The sequence below is a fragment of the Pseudorca crassidens genome, chromosome 19, assembly GCF_039906515.1.
Source record: "Pseudorca crassidens isolate mPseCra1 chromosome 19, mPseCra1.hap1, whole genome shotgun sequence".
Classification (NCBI taxonomy): domain Eukaryota; kingdom Metazoa; phylum Chordata; class Mammalia; order Artiodactyla; family Delphinidae; genus Pseudorca; species Pseudorca crassidens.
The window spans coordinates 52,929,151-52,946,484 of NC_090314.1; the positions used below are offsets into that span (position 1 = coordinate 52,929,151).

At 53.2% G+C, this 17,334-nt stretch overlaps 1 protein-coding gene across 6 annotated transcripts in view; it reads left to right on the forward strand.

Annotated features, from left to right (window-relative positions):
* Positions 1-17,334, forward strand: part of SLC38A10 (solute carrier family 38 member 10) — a 42,517-nt gene that overhangs the window by 10,034 nt on the left and 15,149 nt on the right. For all 6 annotated transcript variants that reach the window (XM_067715043.1, XM_067715045.1, XM_067715048.1 and 3 more), the window contains exons 6-10: positions 886-1,010; positions 3,705-3,807; positions 4,840-5,022; positions 7,291-7,402; positions 8,264-8,370. In XM_067715043.1, the coding sequence (XP_067571144.1) occupies positions 886-1,010; positions 3,705-3,807; positions 4,840-5,022; positions 7,291-7,402; positions 8,264-8,370 (630 nt within the window). The remainder of the gene's footprint in view (positions 1-885; positions 1,011-3,704; positions 3,808-4,839; positions 5,023-7,290; positions 7,403-8,263; positions 8,371-17,334) is intronic.

A 17,334-nucleotide genomic window follows, 5' to 3' on the forward strand; every position in this document is an offset into this window, starting at 1 on the left:
AAGGTGCTGCAGAATCGTCCACAGGGGCGCGGTGGATAGACAGGGCCGGCAGGGGAGGGGAGGCCTCCAGGGCAGGGAGTGAAAGTGTGATGCTCCTCAGTTCACGAAAGACCTTTCATATGGGGTTTGTGGCCAGGAGTCAGGAGGCCAGCCTTTTGTCACAAGGGGGCGAGCAGCTGTTTTCCAGTGAGTGTTTATCACAGGCTGGGGGTGGGATACAGCGTGGAGTTGACACTCAGGGTGCCCCTTTCCTCCCAAGCCTGGGAGGCCCTCAGTGGGAGCCCCTGGGCCTGAGCCCCTGATCAGTCCTGCGGGAGCAGAACGTGAGAATCTGTGCAGTGGGCTTTCCTTAGAAGACCAAGCACCTGGCGGTGTTCCCAGCGTCCCTTGGCTGTGAGGGCCAGCCCAGTGACCATTCCCCTCCTTTCCAGACAGCCCTGTCCTTGATGGGTTTGTCTTTTTTTTTTTTTTTTTTGATGGGTTTGTCTTTTAAATCATGTCCGTGCAGGACTGGCAAGGACCTGCCAGGTTGGGGGACTGTCCTGTCCCGGAGGCGACTGGGGCCCACCAAGTGGGCCTCGTTGCTTACCGTCTGCGCTAAGCAGCCCTGGACAGGCAGCTGCCCCCGATGTCAGGAGGCCCTGCAGCATGCGCTTCTCTGGGCAGCACCCGGCCAGCTTGCAGCACAGCAGAGGGCGGTGGCCCCGGGACCGTGCACCACCCCCGGCCCCTCCAGCTGGTGGCACCAGGCGGCACTGTGCCAGAGGCTGCAGGCTGTCTCTTTCCCACTGTGGTGCAGGCAGCATCCATTCTTTGCCTGGCTCTGGCCTGAGTCCCACCTGTGTCTGCTGTCTGGTGCCAAGCTCCGCTTTCTTCTCCTCACAGATCATGCTCTCCTCCCTCAAGCACGGCCTCTTTGGTGGGCAGTGGCTGCGGCGAGTCAGCTACATCCGCTGGGAGGGTGTCTTCCGCTGCATCCCCATCTTTGGCATGTCCTTTGCCTGCCAGTCGTAAGTACTGCCTGCTCCCAGGGCCCCGGGTGTGAGTGTGTTATGAGGTGGGGCTATGATCCTGGGAGAGGGAAGCACTGTTTTGTTCAGTGGTTGATCCAGGCCACGAGGAGTAATGTGTTCTTCACCGTGGCCTTCCTGCTTTGGGTTCAGGGTGGGAGTTAGATGTTTAGTGAGGGAGAAATCGACTTTATTCCCAAGATGTGTTGCCGGCACGTTGGTGAGAGCGCCGAGTTTGCCAAATCCCCCACGAGTAGAGTTGGCTGTGGGGAACACAGAACAGCCCCAAACCATCTGACTCACAGAGTCCCGAGCATTTTGCCAGAATTTAGCTGCTCGTGTGAGAATATTTAAGAGGAAATTGCACAAACATTGACTTCAGACTGCCGCTGGGATGCTTTCGGAGGCCTGTGTGTGTATGTGCGCGTGCACGTGAGCAGGCGTGCGCTCTCTGGCACGCAGGGCTTTGTAAACGCAGAGCAGCTATTTCCTTAATTCCAGCAGCCTTATCTTCTCTACCAAATGACAGGAGCCTGTGATTCATGCCCAGTCAGGTGGTAACCCGCTCAAAAGAGAGGCATAAATCCGGCGGGGATAGGAAGGGACCATCGGTGGCGGGGGGCTGGCAGAGCAGCCCCCCACAACTCTACGGGCATCAACTGTGCCAGTCGTAAACTAATGTGACAGATGAGACTGTTCAGACTGCTGTGTTTACACCCACACGCGAGATCCAAATCGTGGTTTCCCACTTCTCGTCTCTCTTGGCAGCTTGGTTTCCACCAGAACACTCTCCACTCTTGCTGTTTAATGTCCCCGTTACAATCAGTGACAGAAGTTACATCCTTTTGCCATGTACCTAGTTACCGGTTGTCCTTTTTGTCTGAGTTTGCTTCTTTGAAAATAAACCCTGGTCGGGCTTTTGGTGGTGGCTGCTCTGTAGTCAGGCACGTCTGCTGGGTTTGGTTCTCAGGTGGAATTATGGGTTCCGGAGGGGTTGTGAGCACATGTCCCGTCTGCTGCTCATGGAGGGCACGGGGCCTGCAGAGGCACTCACGTTCCCTAGGGAGCGGTGCTGAGGGGTCCAGAGCTGGGGGCATCCAAGGGCAGAGACGGCTCTTCCCTCCCCTGCAAGTCTGCCCCAGAGCACGTGGGGGGCGGGGACCTTGCTGCTCTTGCCGAGTGACCACGGGCCCGGCTGTGTGGCTGGTCTCCCCATCCTGGACAGGCCGTGCCTCCACTGTGCCATCACTGTGTGGCCCTTTCTGGTCTGACTTCGCAGTAAATGAGTACGTGTTGGTACAGGACCACTTGGCCCTGCGGCCCAGAGAAGCTTGGAGAGAGCACTGAACACATGGAGGCCCAGGCTGTGCAGGGAGACAGGTGGACTCCTCTGACTCAGGTAAACTGAGTCACAGGGCTGCTCAGCGAGGTGGGCAAGTGCTCTGTGGGTGCTGGGTTGGCCCACCACGGGGGTCTGGCTGCCCCCATCAGGGGTCCTTGGGGCCCAGGCAGGATGGGAGCAAGGCGGGGACCGTGGTCGTTCCACACGCATCCATCCCCACTTTCAGGGCACAGCCGCCTCCCCTCAGTGTCAGCGGCTCTTGGGCAGGGACTTCTCCCTGTGTGCTGGGGGCTGGGGCTCCCTGGCATGGACCCCACTCTGGTGCAAGGAGCTGGTCAGCACCCAGATGATGGTGCCAGTTCCCCTGCAGGTCCTCTGCCGCCTCCCTGGGCTGCATGGGCGTGTGGCCACCCGCTGCCCTCTGCCGGGCCGAGGTGAGGACAGCTGTCTGCTGTGACCCCTGCCCACTGGGGGTAGCTGATGGGATGGTGTGCAGGGCTGGGGGATGGTGCCAGCTTCTGCCGGCCAGGCCTCCCCCATCCTCATCCTTGTCGTTTGCTGTTAATAACGTTAGCGGGTCCTCTTTGTTCTCCTTTCACTTTTTTAAAGGCGGTTTTGGGATTTGGCTCCACTGACTATTGTGGTTTCATTTATGTCCTGACGCGCCCCCTCCCGGCCTCCCGCGTGGCGTGACCGCTGGCCCCGTCTCCCTTGGTGCTGAGCCTGAGCTTTCAGCATAGCGTCACCCTGCTTTCTCCTCTCAGGGCTGCACAGGAGACCCCCGTCCCCCCCCCCCCCGCCCCTTCCTGTTTGCCTCCGTGGGGCCCACGTCTCGCAGGTGCAGGGTCCCTGCCTGCTGTTTGCAGAGAGCCTGCATGGACGCATCCCTCCCAGGCCTGGCGGCACTGCCCTGCTGGCTGTGGGCCGTGGGACTGAAGCCACTCTTCCCGTCGCAGAGCTGGGTCCACGCCGGCTCTGAGCCCCTCGCTGAGGCGCTGAGATGGGCAGGCAGCCCGGCTTGTTTGTTTAACTTTCCATTCTTTTGACAGCGATGCTCTGAACCGCTTCCTGCTTCCCCTGTAAACACGGGGTGCTTCAGCCCAGCCCGGAGCGGTCACGCTCCTGCTGCAGTGGAACAAACGGCCTTTCATCCTGTGGCACTTCTGAAATGTTTACAGAGATCACGTTCAGGGAGGGCTCTGAGTACTGTCTGTAGTATTGTGAGAGCTCGGCCTCGGCTCCAGTGGTGGCCAGCGTGGTGGGAAGGCAGGTGTTGGAGACTCGGCTGGGGCTCCGGGGGAGGTGTGTCTGTCTCTGGAATCGGCTCCGTGAAGTCGCTCATTTTTATACAGCCAGGTCCTGCCCACCTATGACAGCCTGGATGAGCCATCAGTGAAAGCCATGAGCTCCATCTTCGCCTCCTCCCTCAATGTGGTCACCACCTTCTATGTCATGGTAGGAACCCTTTCACACCCCACCCCCTTGCACAGTTCCTCCAGTCCCCCAGCGCAGGCCTGCCCTCTCTCCTTCCCATCCCAGTGCCCGCTCAGCTCCAGGGCCACCTGTGAGCCCGCTCCCCAGGTGGTGGTGTTGTCCCCATCCCGGGAGGAGCGTGGGTGCCTCAGCGCAGGGCCTGGAGCCTCCCCAAGAGCTCTGCTGATGTGCTGTAGAAAGGTGGTCCATCAGTGAGAAGTGGGAGACAGTGAAATAGCAGAGAAAGGATATCACAGGTTCCAGCCCACAGATGCAGATACAGTTCATGTTTTGGGAGATTTTCCCTCCAGTCTTCTTAATTCTCCTCTTTGTTGTTGTTGTTGTTTTTTTCCCCCCGGTACGCGGGCCTCCCACTGCTGTGGCCTCTCCCGTTGCGGAGCACAGGCTCCGGACGCGCAGGCTCAGCGGCCATGGCTCACAGGCCCAGCCGCTCCACAGCATGTGGGATCCTCCCGGACCGGGGCACGAACCCATGTCCCCTGCATCGGCAGGCGGACTCTCAACCACTGCGCCACCAGGGAAGCCCCTTCGTTGTTTTTTTACATGGCAAATAGAGATATAAATTCACTGAGAGTCTGGCTTGTTTCCCTGAACTTTGTGGTTCCACCATTCTTGTTGCTTTTTACAAATGGTCCGTCAGATTGATGTCCACGCTGAGCCTGAGCTCGTGGGGACCTTGATTTACCCCATGGTTTGGGTTTTGAGCCAGATTAAGTCCAGCCCCTCTGCGGGGCTCATGGGGCATTCCGATGCTCCCTTTCCACGCAGGCAGCTCCCTTCTCTTGGTGCCCTGTTGTCCAAGTGGGGAGAAGCCACATCGGACTCTCACCTTTAGACCTTCAGCCTCTGCTTGTCAAGGAGGTTGTTTACGAGCCAGGAGCTGGGGGGCCTTGGTCTTGCTGCAGCTGCTCGTGATGAGGCTCGCGGCTGTTCCGGGGAGGGTGCGCCCCTCTCACCACATGCTCCCTCCATCCCTCTGTCGTCCCCCTGCAGGTGGGCTTCTTCGGCTATGTGAGCTTCACCGAGGCCACCGCGGGCAACGTGCTCATGCATTTCCCTTCCAACCTGGTGACCGAGATGATCCGTGTGGGCTTCATGATGTCCGTGGCCGTAGGCTTCCCCATGATGATCCTGCCCTGCAGACAGGCCTTGAACACGCTGCTTTTCGAGCAGCAGGTAAGGTGCTCAGGGCCCCTCGGACGGCGTTCTGCCCGAAATTGTCTCTGCCCTGGTCTCAGTTATGTTGTCCTCAAGTGGCTTTTGCTAGTTCTTTATTTTCCTGGGCGGTAGTAGGAAGAGTTTTTCCTAGTTAAAAATTAAAAACTCCAATTAAAATGAGATCTTTTAATAGGGATCTTTTTTTTTAACCAACTTTGGAGAACAGAGCCTCAGATCAATCGGGTCGATTCCAGCAGGAGATGTGGAGTCAGGCCCAGTGTCCAAGCAGGTTAGGCTCGTGTCCTGTGACTTCCCTGCTGTCCCCCACATCGGAGAAGTAGCAGGAAATCAGGGGCTTGCTTCAGCACAACCCTGTGGGAAAGGAGTGGTTGGGAACTCAGAAGAGCTGGTTTAACTGACAGGAGCTGATAATGGCTGGCCGGGTGGGCAGATGAACGCTGGGCTCAGGCCACCATTCTCTTTACATTTGTGTAAGGGAAAGTTTTGATAATTTGACAAAGGACATCTGAACCTTGAGAGAGGCTGAGTTTTGTTTGCTGTCGTGTGTGTAGGCCCAGCGCCATGTAGTCCTGTGTAAGCAGTTTCCAAATGCACAGTGGGAACCCACATTCCCCGGCTCTCTAACTCCTGCCCGTTGACAACAAGAGGTGCAGGTGTGGCAGCTCGTGCCCAAGGGCGAGGGCATGGGGTTGGCCCTGTCTCTCTGCGGTGGTTCTTGTGTTCCTGCCCGAGTCCTTGAGCCTGGTCTGTGGCGTCAGCCAGGACTCCTGGTGGCCACTTGAACTGCTTAGGCCATGGTGGCGGGGAGGGGAGAGTCTGGTAGGCAGACGGGGTGGGTGGCTGCCTAGGCCTCAAGGACAGCTGGAACTGGGCTCGTCCGTGTGGCTTGGCGCATGGTTGAGGCAGCCTCCCACAGATTCTGCCACCAGGGATAACACCTTGAGGCAGAGCTCCAGTCCTGAAGAACTGGCTGCCTGCCCCACCCCTGTTAGCTGTTCAGGCACCTGGGCACCAAGCAAGGCTCTGTCCCCTGGGGGGCGCGGCAGGCTAGCTTATGCGGCCATGGGGTCCTCTGATGCAAACATGTACTTCATATCTGAACAGCATTTGTGTTTCTGTAAATAACATGTTTTTTAAATTAGAAAATCAGTAGCGGTATTAAAGGAAACGTTAATTCAAGTGGAAAACTTACCTGCATGCCTCCATCCTCATTCGAATGACCCGTTCTGCTCCCCTTGGCGTTTGTGTGCATCTCTTTGCAGATTTCCTCTCGCTGTGTTTTCTCCCGTCTTTAGTCCATGTGTATCCATAGAAACCCCCAGCATCACTAAGCCCTTGCTCTCACTTCCTGTTCATTGCTGGTCTTTCACCCTTGACCTATCACGGGTGACTCTCGTGACACCCTTCCTGCATGTAGCTGCCCATTTCTTCTTCTCCTCTTGGAGTGTTTCTTGGGTAAATTTCTGTAGGTTTCTGAGTCAGAGGGTGTAGACCTAACAACCTCCCTCACTAGTCTGTCCTAAGAAAGCTGCCTGTGCAAGTCAATTCTGGATATTGGGTGCCTCCAAACTGTAGTTCTGGAAGGGTCTGAAGCTTCACTTGAGTGCTGTTTTCCTAGCCCAGCAATAGTAATCATGGCTAGCCCCTCCTGTGTGCACAGCACTGTTCTAGAAGCTTCACTCCCATCACCTCCTTTGGTCCTCACCACAGCCTGATGAGGTGCTTCCGGTGCCCCTGTGCCTATGGATGTGGAGGTGAGGCCAGAGGTGGTCTCTTTGGCTTGATTACAGCATGTAATGACTTGACTTGTCCCCTTGTCTTCTTCCTGGACGCGCCTGCTGGAGACGAGGATGGCGCAGCCGAGCCTGTCTGCGTGCATGGGGGGCCCACTGCACCCTGAAACCCACTGCGTGTCACTGTGAACTGGGGATGTGTTCTGTTTCCCGTGCTATGCAGTATTTTTAAAAATCTCTCTCACAGCATTGCTCTAAAAGGAGAACAGAAGGATTTGTTCTTCGTATCTCAGAACGAAGTTGTTATTTACCACCGTAGCTGCTGTGAGGAGCAGCCTGGACCTTCCTGGGGTCCGCAGTTCTGGTTGCAGGTTCACGTTCAGGCACGTCTGCCTGTGCCCAGAGTACTCGCCTGCCACCTCCCGGGCAGACCTACCTGGGGTGTTGGCAGAGCCCTTTAAGGACTTGCTCACTGCAGGGTGGAGAGGAAATTGGTCACTTCAGAACCTTGTTTTTATTTTCTTTCATGTAGCAAAAAGATGGGACCTTTGCCGCTGGAGGCTACATGCCGCCCCTGCGGTTTAAAGCCCTCACCCTCTCGGTTGTGTTTGGAACCATGGTCGGTGGAATCATGATCCCAAATGGTAAGTGGGGCTGCTGCAGCGGCTGGTCTCCTGCTGGCCTGTTCTGCCCCGTGCCCTCTTCCTGCTGTTGTGCGCCCCTGCCTCAAGTCTCGTGTTCAACCAAGACGCTCAGAATCTCACCACCATCCTCTCTGGTCAAAAAAAAGTCTAGAGACTCTTGGGCGCTTTTTTCTTTGGCCTGAGAAAGGCTTGGGAGAAAAGGCCGCAGCTTGATGTGACCACAAACATGTGGGTGGAAGCTGCGATGCGGGGTCCCCGCCTGATGTGTGAAGTTAGTGGTTATAAAGAAGCTCCTGACTGCTGACTCCTGATTTCGTTGACACGTCACCCAGGGAAAAGGGAAGGGCCCTGGGCAAGATTTCTGTTGTCCGATGTCCTGCTGCAGCACAGACAGAGCTCACTGTCCTCAGACATCGAGTGGGCCCCGCATGCCCTCCAGGGAGCGACCCCCAGGCCCCACACTCCAGGCTCCCAGCTTCCCCACGCAACCAGGACAGGCCCTGCTCAGTCACTTGCTGGGCAGCAGGTGGGGTGATGTAAGATGATCCGGCCCAGAAGCCCCCGCTGGCCGCCCAGACGCTCCGCGAGGAGCCGTAACAGCGTTGTGGACCCAGCATGGGGCGGGCAGTGCTGTTAGCCTCACCTCACTGGCGAGGAAGCTGAGGTACAGAGTGGAGGGGACTTGCCTGAGGCGCCTGGCCCGACGCTGTCAGATCGGACACCCTAAGGGTCCTTGCAGGCACAGAAGGCTGTGCCCCGCTCCTCGCTGCTGTCCGGCGGCACGCGTAGATGCGCCTTAGTGGCAAGGCTCCTCACCCTGCTCGCTGGAAGCTCACCCCTCCCTGTCACTCTTGTTCCCAGTGGAGACAATCCTGGGCCTCACGGGCGCCACGATGGGAAGCCTCATCTGCTTCATCTGCCCAGCGCTGATCTACAAGAAGATCCACAAGAACTCCCTCTCTTCCCAGGTGCGTGCTGCACGGCGCTCTCAGCCCCACTCAGGGCGGGTCTGGGTCGGGGAGAGCAGGAGGCGGTGTTCTCTGAAGTTCCTGTGAACTCGTTGTGTTTCTTAGCACAAAATGATCGTGGTCCTGTAGGTCTGAGAAACGTGGGGTTAAGGCAAGGTGAGCAGCCTTGCACCGCAGGGCCGCCGAGCCGAGCTGCTGACCACGCTTATCTGAGCATTGAGTGCTGAACCGCTTTCCCCCGCCTCTGTACAGTGACCGGATTATCTGTGTGTGCCACACGCTCACGTCCCCGTCTCCATCCCCTACTGAGGACATCCACACTGTCTCGCTGGGGACTGTCTTGTTGGTGTCACCTCTCCAGTCTTTCACTGTTACAGACAATGCCAGGGTGACTATCTGTGCCCACGAGCATTTCTGTATATTTGAGAAAGTACCTATAGGAAGCTCTCTGGGCCCCGGGATCCCTATGTCAGGAGTGGGAGCTTTCCCCCAAGGGCCCGTGTGGAGGTTAGCAGCCAAGCTCTGCCTCTCCCCTCCGTCAGCCCGAGGATGGTGGCAGGTCTCGGCTGCTCTGGAGTGAAGGTGAGCATTTCTCTTTCCATGAACTGTCCGTGCTTTTTGCTCATCTTTAATGGAGTTGTTGAGCTTTTTCTTATCGGTTGATTTTGGTAAATTTTTTAGGAGCGTAGTATACATATGGCAAAACACATAATTCTCAGGTACAGCTTGATACATGTCGGCTAAGTTCCATACCTGGAACCACCTCCAGGCCAGATACAGAACATTCCAGCACTTGAAGCTTCCCTGGGGCGCCCCACAGTCTTTCCTCCACTAAGGTTACTGCCTGTCTGTCTTCTAACATTTTGGAATAATTTTACCTGCCTTTCAAGTTAGTACAAATGGAGTCTCACAGGAAGTGTCGGCGTGTGTCTAGCCTCCTTACTCAGCATCATGCCTGAGTTCCTCTGCGTTACTGCCAGGGTGGCCAGGGGTGGTTTGCCCGTCTTCCCTGCCATGTGATTCTCCACTGTAGGAATCTACAGTCACCCAGAGCAGGGTGTCCTGGACGGGCCGTTCTGCACGTCTCTCCTGGTGCAGCGTGTGTGCACTTTTGTTCGTTATTCACCTAGGTGCGGAATTGTTGGGTCCTGAGGTTATGTCTGTCCAATTTTAGTAGATTTTGCCAGACTTTTTCCAGCTTTCCAAAGTGGTCCTCAGGCACCATATTGGAATTTTAGTTGCTTTAACATCTACTGTCCCTTTGTCAGATTCTAGCCCTTCCGATGGACGTGTAGCAGTACCTCATTTGGGTTTTAATTTGCAATTTCCAGATGACTGTTGAGCACCTTTTCATACTCTTGTTAGCCGTGTGGGTGTCTTCTTTGTGAACGCCTTTCAAGTCTTGCCCATTTTTTAACTATTGGGTTATTTTTTTCTTATTGATTTGTAGAGGTTTGTAAAAGATTCTAGATATAAGACTTTTTTCAGAAGTATATATTACAAATGTTTTGTCTCATTCTTGGCTGCCTTTTCACTTTCTAAATGACACCTTCTGATCAACAGATGTTCGTAATTTCAGTGTAGTTCAGTTTTTTGAGTTTTTCTTTTGCTGTGTGCTTTTTATGTACTACTTAGGAAATTTGCTTATCCCCAGGTCCTGAAGACAGTCTACTCTGTCATACTGTAGAAGCCTTGTATTTTCTCTTTCACATTTAGATCTACTTTCCATCTGGAACGCTTGGTGTGTGGCAGGGGTCGGGGGTTGTGTTCTGTGTGACTCTCCAGTTGAGCAGCAACCCCTTGCCCCAGCGTTGCTGGGCACTGTTGTCATCAGTCACCTGTGTACGTGTGAGGCTGGGAACTCCCATCCACTGGTCTGTCGGTCTCTCCCACACTAGCGCTACACTGTGTTGGTTGCTAAGGTTTTGTAGGGAGTTTTGATGCTGGCTGCTTTAAAGATGGCCTTTTCTATTGTTGGCTGTTTGCATTTCCAACTCAATTTTATTTTTTTTAATTTTTAAAATTTTTTGACTGCACCACGCAGCATGTGGGATCTTAGTTCCCCGACCAGGGATGGAGCCCGTGCCCTCTGCAGTGAAAGTGCAGAGTCTTAACCGCTGGACCGCCAGGGACGTCCCCCAAGTCAGTTTTAGAAGTGGCTTCTCAGCTGTTGGCATTTGACTGGGATTGCATCAAACTATAGATTGAAGACTTGACATCATCATTTTGCAGTTTTTCCTAATTTCCATCCTTATTTCTTTTTTTTTTTTTTTTTTTTTTGTGATACGCGGGCCTCTCACTGTTGTGGCCTCTCCCGTTGCGGAGCACAGGCTCCGTACGCGCAGGCTCCGCGGCCATGGCTCACGGGCCCAGCCGCTCGGCGGCATGTGGGATCTTCCCGGACCGGGGCACGAACCCGTGTCCCCTGCATTGGCAGGTGGACTCTCAACCACTGCGCCACCAGGGAAGCCCCATCCTTATTTCTTATTTCACCACTGGCTTCTTTATTTATTTATGTATTTTTAATGCTAATAATATAAAATTTTAACTTTTTCTCTAACAGCAAAATCGCAAACAGAAAAAACACTGTAACGAGTTATGAGAGAGACCACAGAAAAAAGGGAAAACATTCTAGTACTTTTAATGGTACTGTTTACCTGATTTTTGGATAAAAGGCCACACATCTTCATTTTGCACTGGGTCCTACATATTAGGTTATATTAGCTCTGCTCTGGACTGCTGTGCTCCTCCTGAGGCAGATCTCAAACCTTTCCTTATCGGAACCCCCTTCTGTCTACAGCCCTTTGGGGACTCTAGCTGATTGTCACCAGTAGCTTCTTTAGATTTCCAAACTTTGGGGGATTTTCCAGGACTCTCTTTTGTTTCGAGCACAGTCCCAGTGTGATTCGAGAACACAAGCTGAAGAACTTCAGTCCTCTGACATTTCTTGGGGCCCAGCAGATGGTCTATTCTGATGGCTGTTTAGCTGTCTGTAGAGTCTGCAGTTGTTGGATGCAGTATGCATCCAACATGTGGTTGAGTTGAGTTTAGTAACTGTGATTTTTAGATTTTACATATTCTTACTGATTTTTTAATCTTCTTGTGTATCACTTATGAAAAAGGTATGACAGTTCCCACTTTAATTATAGGCTTATTTGTCTTGTTATATCAATTTTTGCTTTTTGTTTTGAAGCTATGTTATTAGGAGCATACAGTTTTAAAATGGCTATATCTTATTAAACTGACCCTTTTGGTTGTGAAATGTCCCTTTTTATCTTTGGAAATGCTTCTCTCCTTATAGGCAGCCCTGTCTGAACAGTGTAGCTAATCCAGCTTTATTTGGGGTTTATATTTGCACAATATTGTTTTTATTATCCTTTCTCTTTTGATCTCTCTATGCCTTTATATTTAAGGTATGTCTCGGGTAAGAGCATTTAGTTGGCTTTTGTTTTGTTTTGTTTTGATCCATCCTGATAATAGGAGTATTTAAGACTATTTACAGTTAATAAAATTACTGATTTGGGGGGATTAAAGCTTCCGTCTTACTCTTTGTTTTCTATTTGTCCCATATGTTCTTTTTTCTGTTTCTTTTTTGCTTGCTGCCTTTTGGATAAATCAAGCATTTTAGGTATTTATTGTCTGTTCTTCCATTAGCTGCTGTACGTTTCTGTTCTACTAGTGGTTATACGAGGCAGTTTAATGTGAATGCTCGGCTTATTAGAGTTGACCATAAGTTAGTTTTTTTTGACTGTTTCCCAGATGAGGCAACTATCCAATGATATTTTAACTCCATTTACCTTCCTCTGGCCTTCGGTGCTGTTGTTTTTATGTATTTTAATTTTACATATATTTTAAACACCACAAGACATCATTATTATTGTTCAAATAGTCAGTTTGTTTATATTGATCCTTTGCACCCTCTTGGTTTTCTGGGGCCTGGTCCTGTCCCCTGACATGCTTGGTACTTTGTGTAGGTGTATGTGAGAAATCGTGGAGGCTCTGGATGATGTTGTCCTCTGTCCAGCAGATGGAGAGGATGGGCAGAAGGCCTGTGTCCACTTGAGGCCAATCTGTTTCAGGTTTGCCCTCACCCCTAGAGTGGAGCCCTTCCTGAGTCTCAGTGCAGTCCCCCGCAGATTGCTAACTTATCTGCTTAGCTTTCATCCTCTTGGCAACTGCTCTCTGCACAACTCTGCCCAGCTGGTGGCTGGCACGTGCCTCAGGGGAGAACTGAACACAGAACGTGGGTGCATCCTTGGAGGGTTCCTCTTCTCCAGGATTGTAGCCGCTCCGGTTCTGGCTGCCGGGGAGCCCTCACTTCTAATGCCTGGGGCCCAGTCTGTGTGTCTGCAGGCTCCAGGGCTGTTCAGCACTGCTGACTGGGAAAAGCCTGGCCTGGTGGCCCCTCGGTGCTTATCTGTTCTCTGGAGTCTCTCACCCTTCAAGTCTTAGCTGCTGAGGTTGTTCACCAGTCTTCAATTGGGGATTTTGGTGAGTTTTAGGAACTCCTTATAATATGAGGAAATTGGCCCATTGCCTGCCAAATTGCAAATGTTTTTCCCAGTTTGTGAAGTACCAGTGTTTTAGTCTATCAGACTCTTTGTAGGAGAGAAAAAAGTCATTGTTAAAATGACCCTTCCACTTCAGTATTATTTTAAGGAATTCTTCCCTCAGTTCTTTCAGTAATTCCATGATTTCATTTTTCCATTTAAATCTTTGACCCATCGGCATTCTATTTTGGTGTAAGAAACAAAGTAGGTATCCTCAGTTTTTCTAGATGGCTTTCTAGTTGTCAGAACACTGTTCGTCCATCAGTGATATGAAATGTTACTGCTCCTGTATATTAAGTTCTTGTATGTATTTGGGCTCATTTGGGACTTGTATTTTAATTTCCTGGATGTCCCGTCCAGTGATGTGGCCGTCCACGCCGTTTTAATTACCCGGCCTTGTGATGGTGCTCCCTTGTTGTGTGGCTCTGAAAACGTTTGAATTCTAATCTCTTTTCTTTCATTAATGACGTTTCTGGATGTTCTTGCTTGCTTACTTTTTTTTTTTTTTTGGCTGCGCCATGTGGCTTGCGGGATCTTAGTTCCCCAAACAGGGATTGAACCCAGGTCACGGCAGTGAAAGCCCGGAATCCTAACCACTAGGCCACCAGGGAACTCCCTGTTTACTTTCTGTGTGAATGTTCCAGTCAGCTGATCTGACTCTTAACAAAAATAAATCCACCTTTTTGGTTTTGGTCTAATTGGAATTCGTTGAAGCTGTAGATAACTTTGGAGAGAATCATTCCCTTGATGCTCTGGCTAATCTGCAGAGTGTATTTGTGAGCCTCCCAGTGTGATAATGGGGTGTGGCGTTCAGTCGTCACAGCTGCACTCAGCCCCCCTTCCCCGTCTCCGTCTGCTGCACCAGCATCCCTCTGCTACATGTGCCTGTGATACTGGGACCTCTCCTTCCTCTGGCTTTCCTGATTGTTTGTACGTAGGGAGACTATAGATTCTCATATATTAACTTTTTTTACCTTCTGACCTTACAGCATCTTTTGTTAATTTCACCTCCCCCTTTCCAGTTGTTTCTCTCTCATCTGTGTCGTCCTACACCTCTCGCCGTGGCGCTGGCGGGGGCGCGGGGGGGGCAGCTAGTCGTCTTCCCAACTCAGCTGGGACAGCTTCCAGTGTTGAACTGTCGAGCGTAATGCTGGTTTTGGCTTCATGTACAGAAATGAACATGCGCATTCAAACGCCCCCACGTGTCTGTAGACGTGAACACATGCAGAATCGCGTTAAAGAGACGTCTATCTGTGCCTGTGTTACTATGGATTTTTAAAACTGGAAAGCATATTAAATTATATTAACTACTTACGGACTACGTGCACAGAAGATGGAAAGTTTCCCCTTTGGACTTAGTGTCTTGGTGAGGTACATCGCAGATCAGTCGTAGAATCGACCATCTGACTGTGGCATACCGTTTATATGCCCTGCTGTTTTATTTCCCATGGAGTTTTCATGTTTTGAGGAAAATGAACCTTGCAAGGGGCATGCTCAGAAATGTGGCTGGTTGAGAGACCGCCTGCCGATGCAGGGGATACGGGTTCATGCCCCGGTCCGGGAGGATCCCACATGCCGCCGAGCAGCTGGGCCTGTGAGCCATGGCCGCTGAGCCTGCGCGTCCGGAGCCTGTGCTCCGCAACGGGAGAGGCCACAATAGTGAGAGGCCCGCGTACCGCAAAAAAAAAAAAAGAAATGTGGCTGGAGTCTGGTGTGCAGACCTAGGGCCCGGAGGGTACCCGCTTGGAGTGTGTCCCTCCTGTCCTGGGAGCCCCGGCTGCTGCTCCCTAGGATGGCACAGACCTGGCGTTAGCCCGAGTCTACTTGCCCCAGATGCCTGAGCGCTGCTGGCACAGAGGTGCTTGTTACTGGCCCCGGACCTTGGGAAGAGCCAGGGAAGGTAGGGGGCACGGGTGATGGGCCCATCATAGCTGTGCCGGAGAAAAGCATAAAAGAGTATTCTGAGAAACGTCCTCAGAAGAATAAGCAGGGACCGCGAAAACACAGTTGGCCCCTAGCAAACCGAAAAGAACCTTATCTGTCATCACTAGTTCATCCTTTATCTTGAAAATTCGAGAACTCAGAGGGTCTCTCCAGTGGGGCTGAGGCGGAAGGGGTGGGTTTCACCGTCCGGAGTTGATGCTGCGGCCGGGAGCCGGCAGGGGTAGCAGGGCCACCTGGGACTCACGAGAGGCAGTGGAGCCCTGAGCCAGAGCGGCACCAGCCTCCATAGCTGTCCTTGTGTGGAGCACTGGGGAGCATCCGCAGGGAGGGCCAGAAGGCGCCGCTGTGCTCCTGAGACAGGGACACAAACGCGCACCAGGACCTGTTGGACCCCACCCAGGCTGTGACGCCCTGGCCTCTGGGCTAGGATGCCTGCCATGCCCTGATCACACTGCCCTGAAGACCCAAATTGGGGTGCACGGGGCGGGCTCTGGAGCCCCTGCCTCGAGGTGGTTTCGTTTGAACGTGTACATCTTCAGTCTCATATGTGAGCAGTGAAAGGGGACACCTTCTTCCCAGCCAGGGCTTGTCTCTGGTTCTGAGTCGGGGACCCCAGCAGATTGGGAGCCTTGGGGTGTCGCATCGCACATGGTCCCCAGGCCAAGCCCCTGGTTTTGCCGTATGTACCTGGGCTGAGACGTCAGGATGTGTTTGTGTTTCTCCTGGCGGCTCTGCAACTGATTAAGAAGAACAGAAGTCAGGGCTGCGTGATCAGACGTCTGGTGCACCCGGCTCGCTCACCAACCTTGTCCCGTTTCAAAGCAGCTCTGGATTTGCAGGAAGTTGTACCTGGAAGACGGGTTCTGCAGGCACAGGTGCCCTCTTGTCCCCGTCTTGAGGCCATGACAGCCCTGTACCCCAGCTGGCTCCCCCGTGTTCCCCATCATTCCATCACTGCTGGCTGGTGCGGTACAGACCTCAGCTGTGGCCCCTTCTTCTGGGAGCAGCATCTCTTCCTTATCAGGACTTTGGGGGAACTGATGACTGTCCCTGTTCACACATGTGCGGCATCAGCCTCCCAAACTTCATGGCAGAGCGGCAACCTGGGAGCTCTGGCCTCTTGTGACCCTGGGGCCTCATGGACGCCTCAGGCCTTTGGTGGGGTAGTGGTGGGGGTCTGTGGTCAGTGCATACTTGTCATGGCTGCCCCAGGGAGTTGGCCAACACCTGTGCCCTTTCCAAAGTCTGGCCCACCTGGAGCTCCTGACACTGCCCTGGGGGCCTTGTGCCCACCGTGGCTCTGGCTGACTCTTGCCTCCCCACACATGCCTGCTTGCAGACTGTGATCTGGTCACTGCATCAGCATCACCCGTGGACCTAGATTCCCTTGGTGTGAGGCATGGCCCTCCCACGTCCTCACTGACGCCAGCCTGCCATTAATCCTCTGCTCCCCTCAAGCTGGGGTGGCTTTGGCTTCCCTGCCTGGAGGTTTCTGCGGACCTGTGGCATTTCTTCAAAGCAAAGGGTGAGAGTGGAGAGCTGGGACTGTGACCAGTTACAAAGGCTCTGGCAGGGCCAGCAGGCTGCTCACGCTCAGACAGTGGTCAGCTGGCAAGTACCCCGCAAAGCCCAGGGCAGCTTGAGAGCCAGGTGTGTCAGGGGACGAGGGGGGGTCTCGGCGAAGGGTGGGGTGGAGACTGCCGCCGGGTGGGGGAGCGTGGGTGGGGTATCTTCTTGGACAGGGTGGAGCCAGGGAACACACTTGGCTAGTGGGCTCGTGGGATGTCTGGGCCGGGGGCAGTGGCAGGTGTGTGTGTGACGCCAGGCGGAGCTTCCTGGCTCTGTGCAGGCTCTTCTTCGTAAATTGAATTTAAGTTGATGCTTTCTTGGTCTTTTTTTGGGAAGCTTGCTGTCTCCCAGCATTGATGGAGTTAACGTTTTTTATTTTGTGCGCAATTTGTTTCTTTAAGGCCAGAAAGCCAAGGGTTGAAATAAATCATTCAAAGCCAGGGATGAAATGTTGCCTTTGGCTTGTCCGTCTCCCGTGGAATGTTCAGTGATGTCCCCGTAAAAAAACCCAACAAAAAACAACCAAGCAGATGTCTTCATCTCTGTGTCAAAACCATTTTAGGGGCTGTCCAGATCAGGGCCTGGAGGGGAATGGGGTTCTCCTGGTGAAGCCCAGACTCATTGGGATCCCCACCTGGCGCTGTCCTGGGGGCCCTTCTGGAGCTGTCATCCCCCCCTCTGGCCGGCCACGCAGGCAGAACCACTTTGGCCGTTTGAGTATTTCAGGACTCTCACTCGGTCTTGTCCTCAGCCTGTCAGTGCTACGGGGTCCAAGTCGGGACGTGAAGTTCTTTTTGTTGTTTCTCTGGAGAAATGCGAGATGCAAGGGATTTAAAGTTTCTTTTAAATTTTTTAAAACTACTTTGGTCGCCTCTGGATACCATTGCTCTTTGAATCTTCC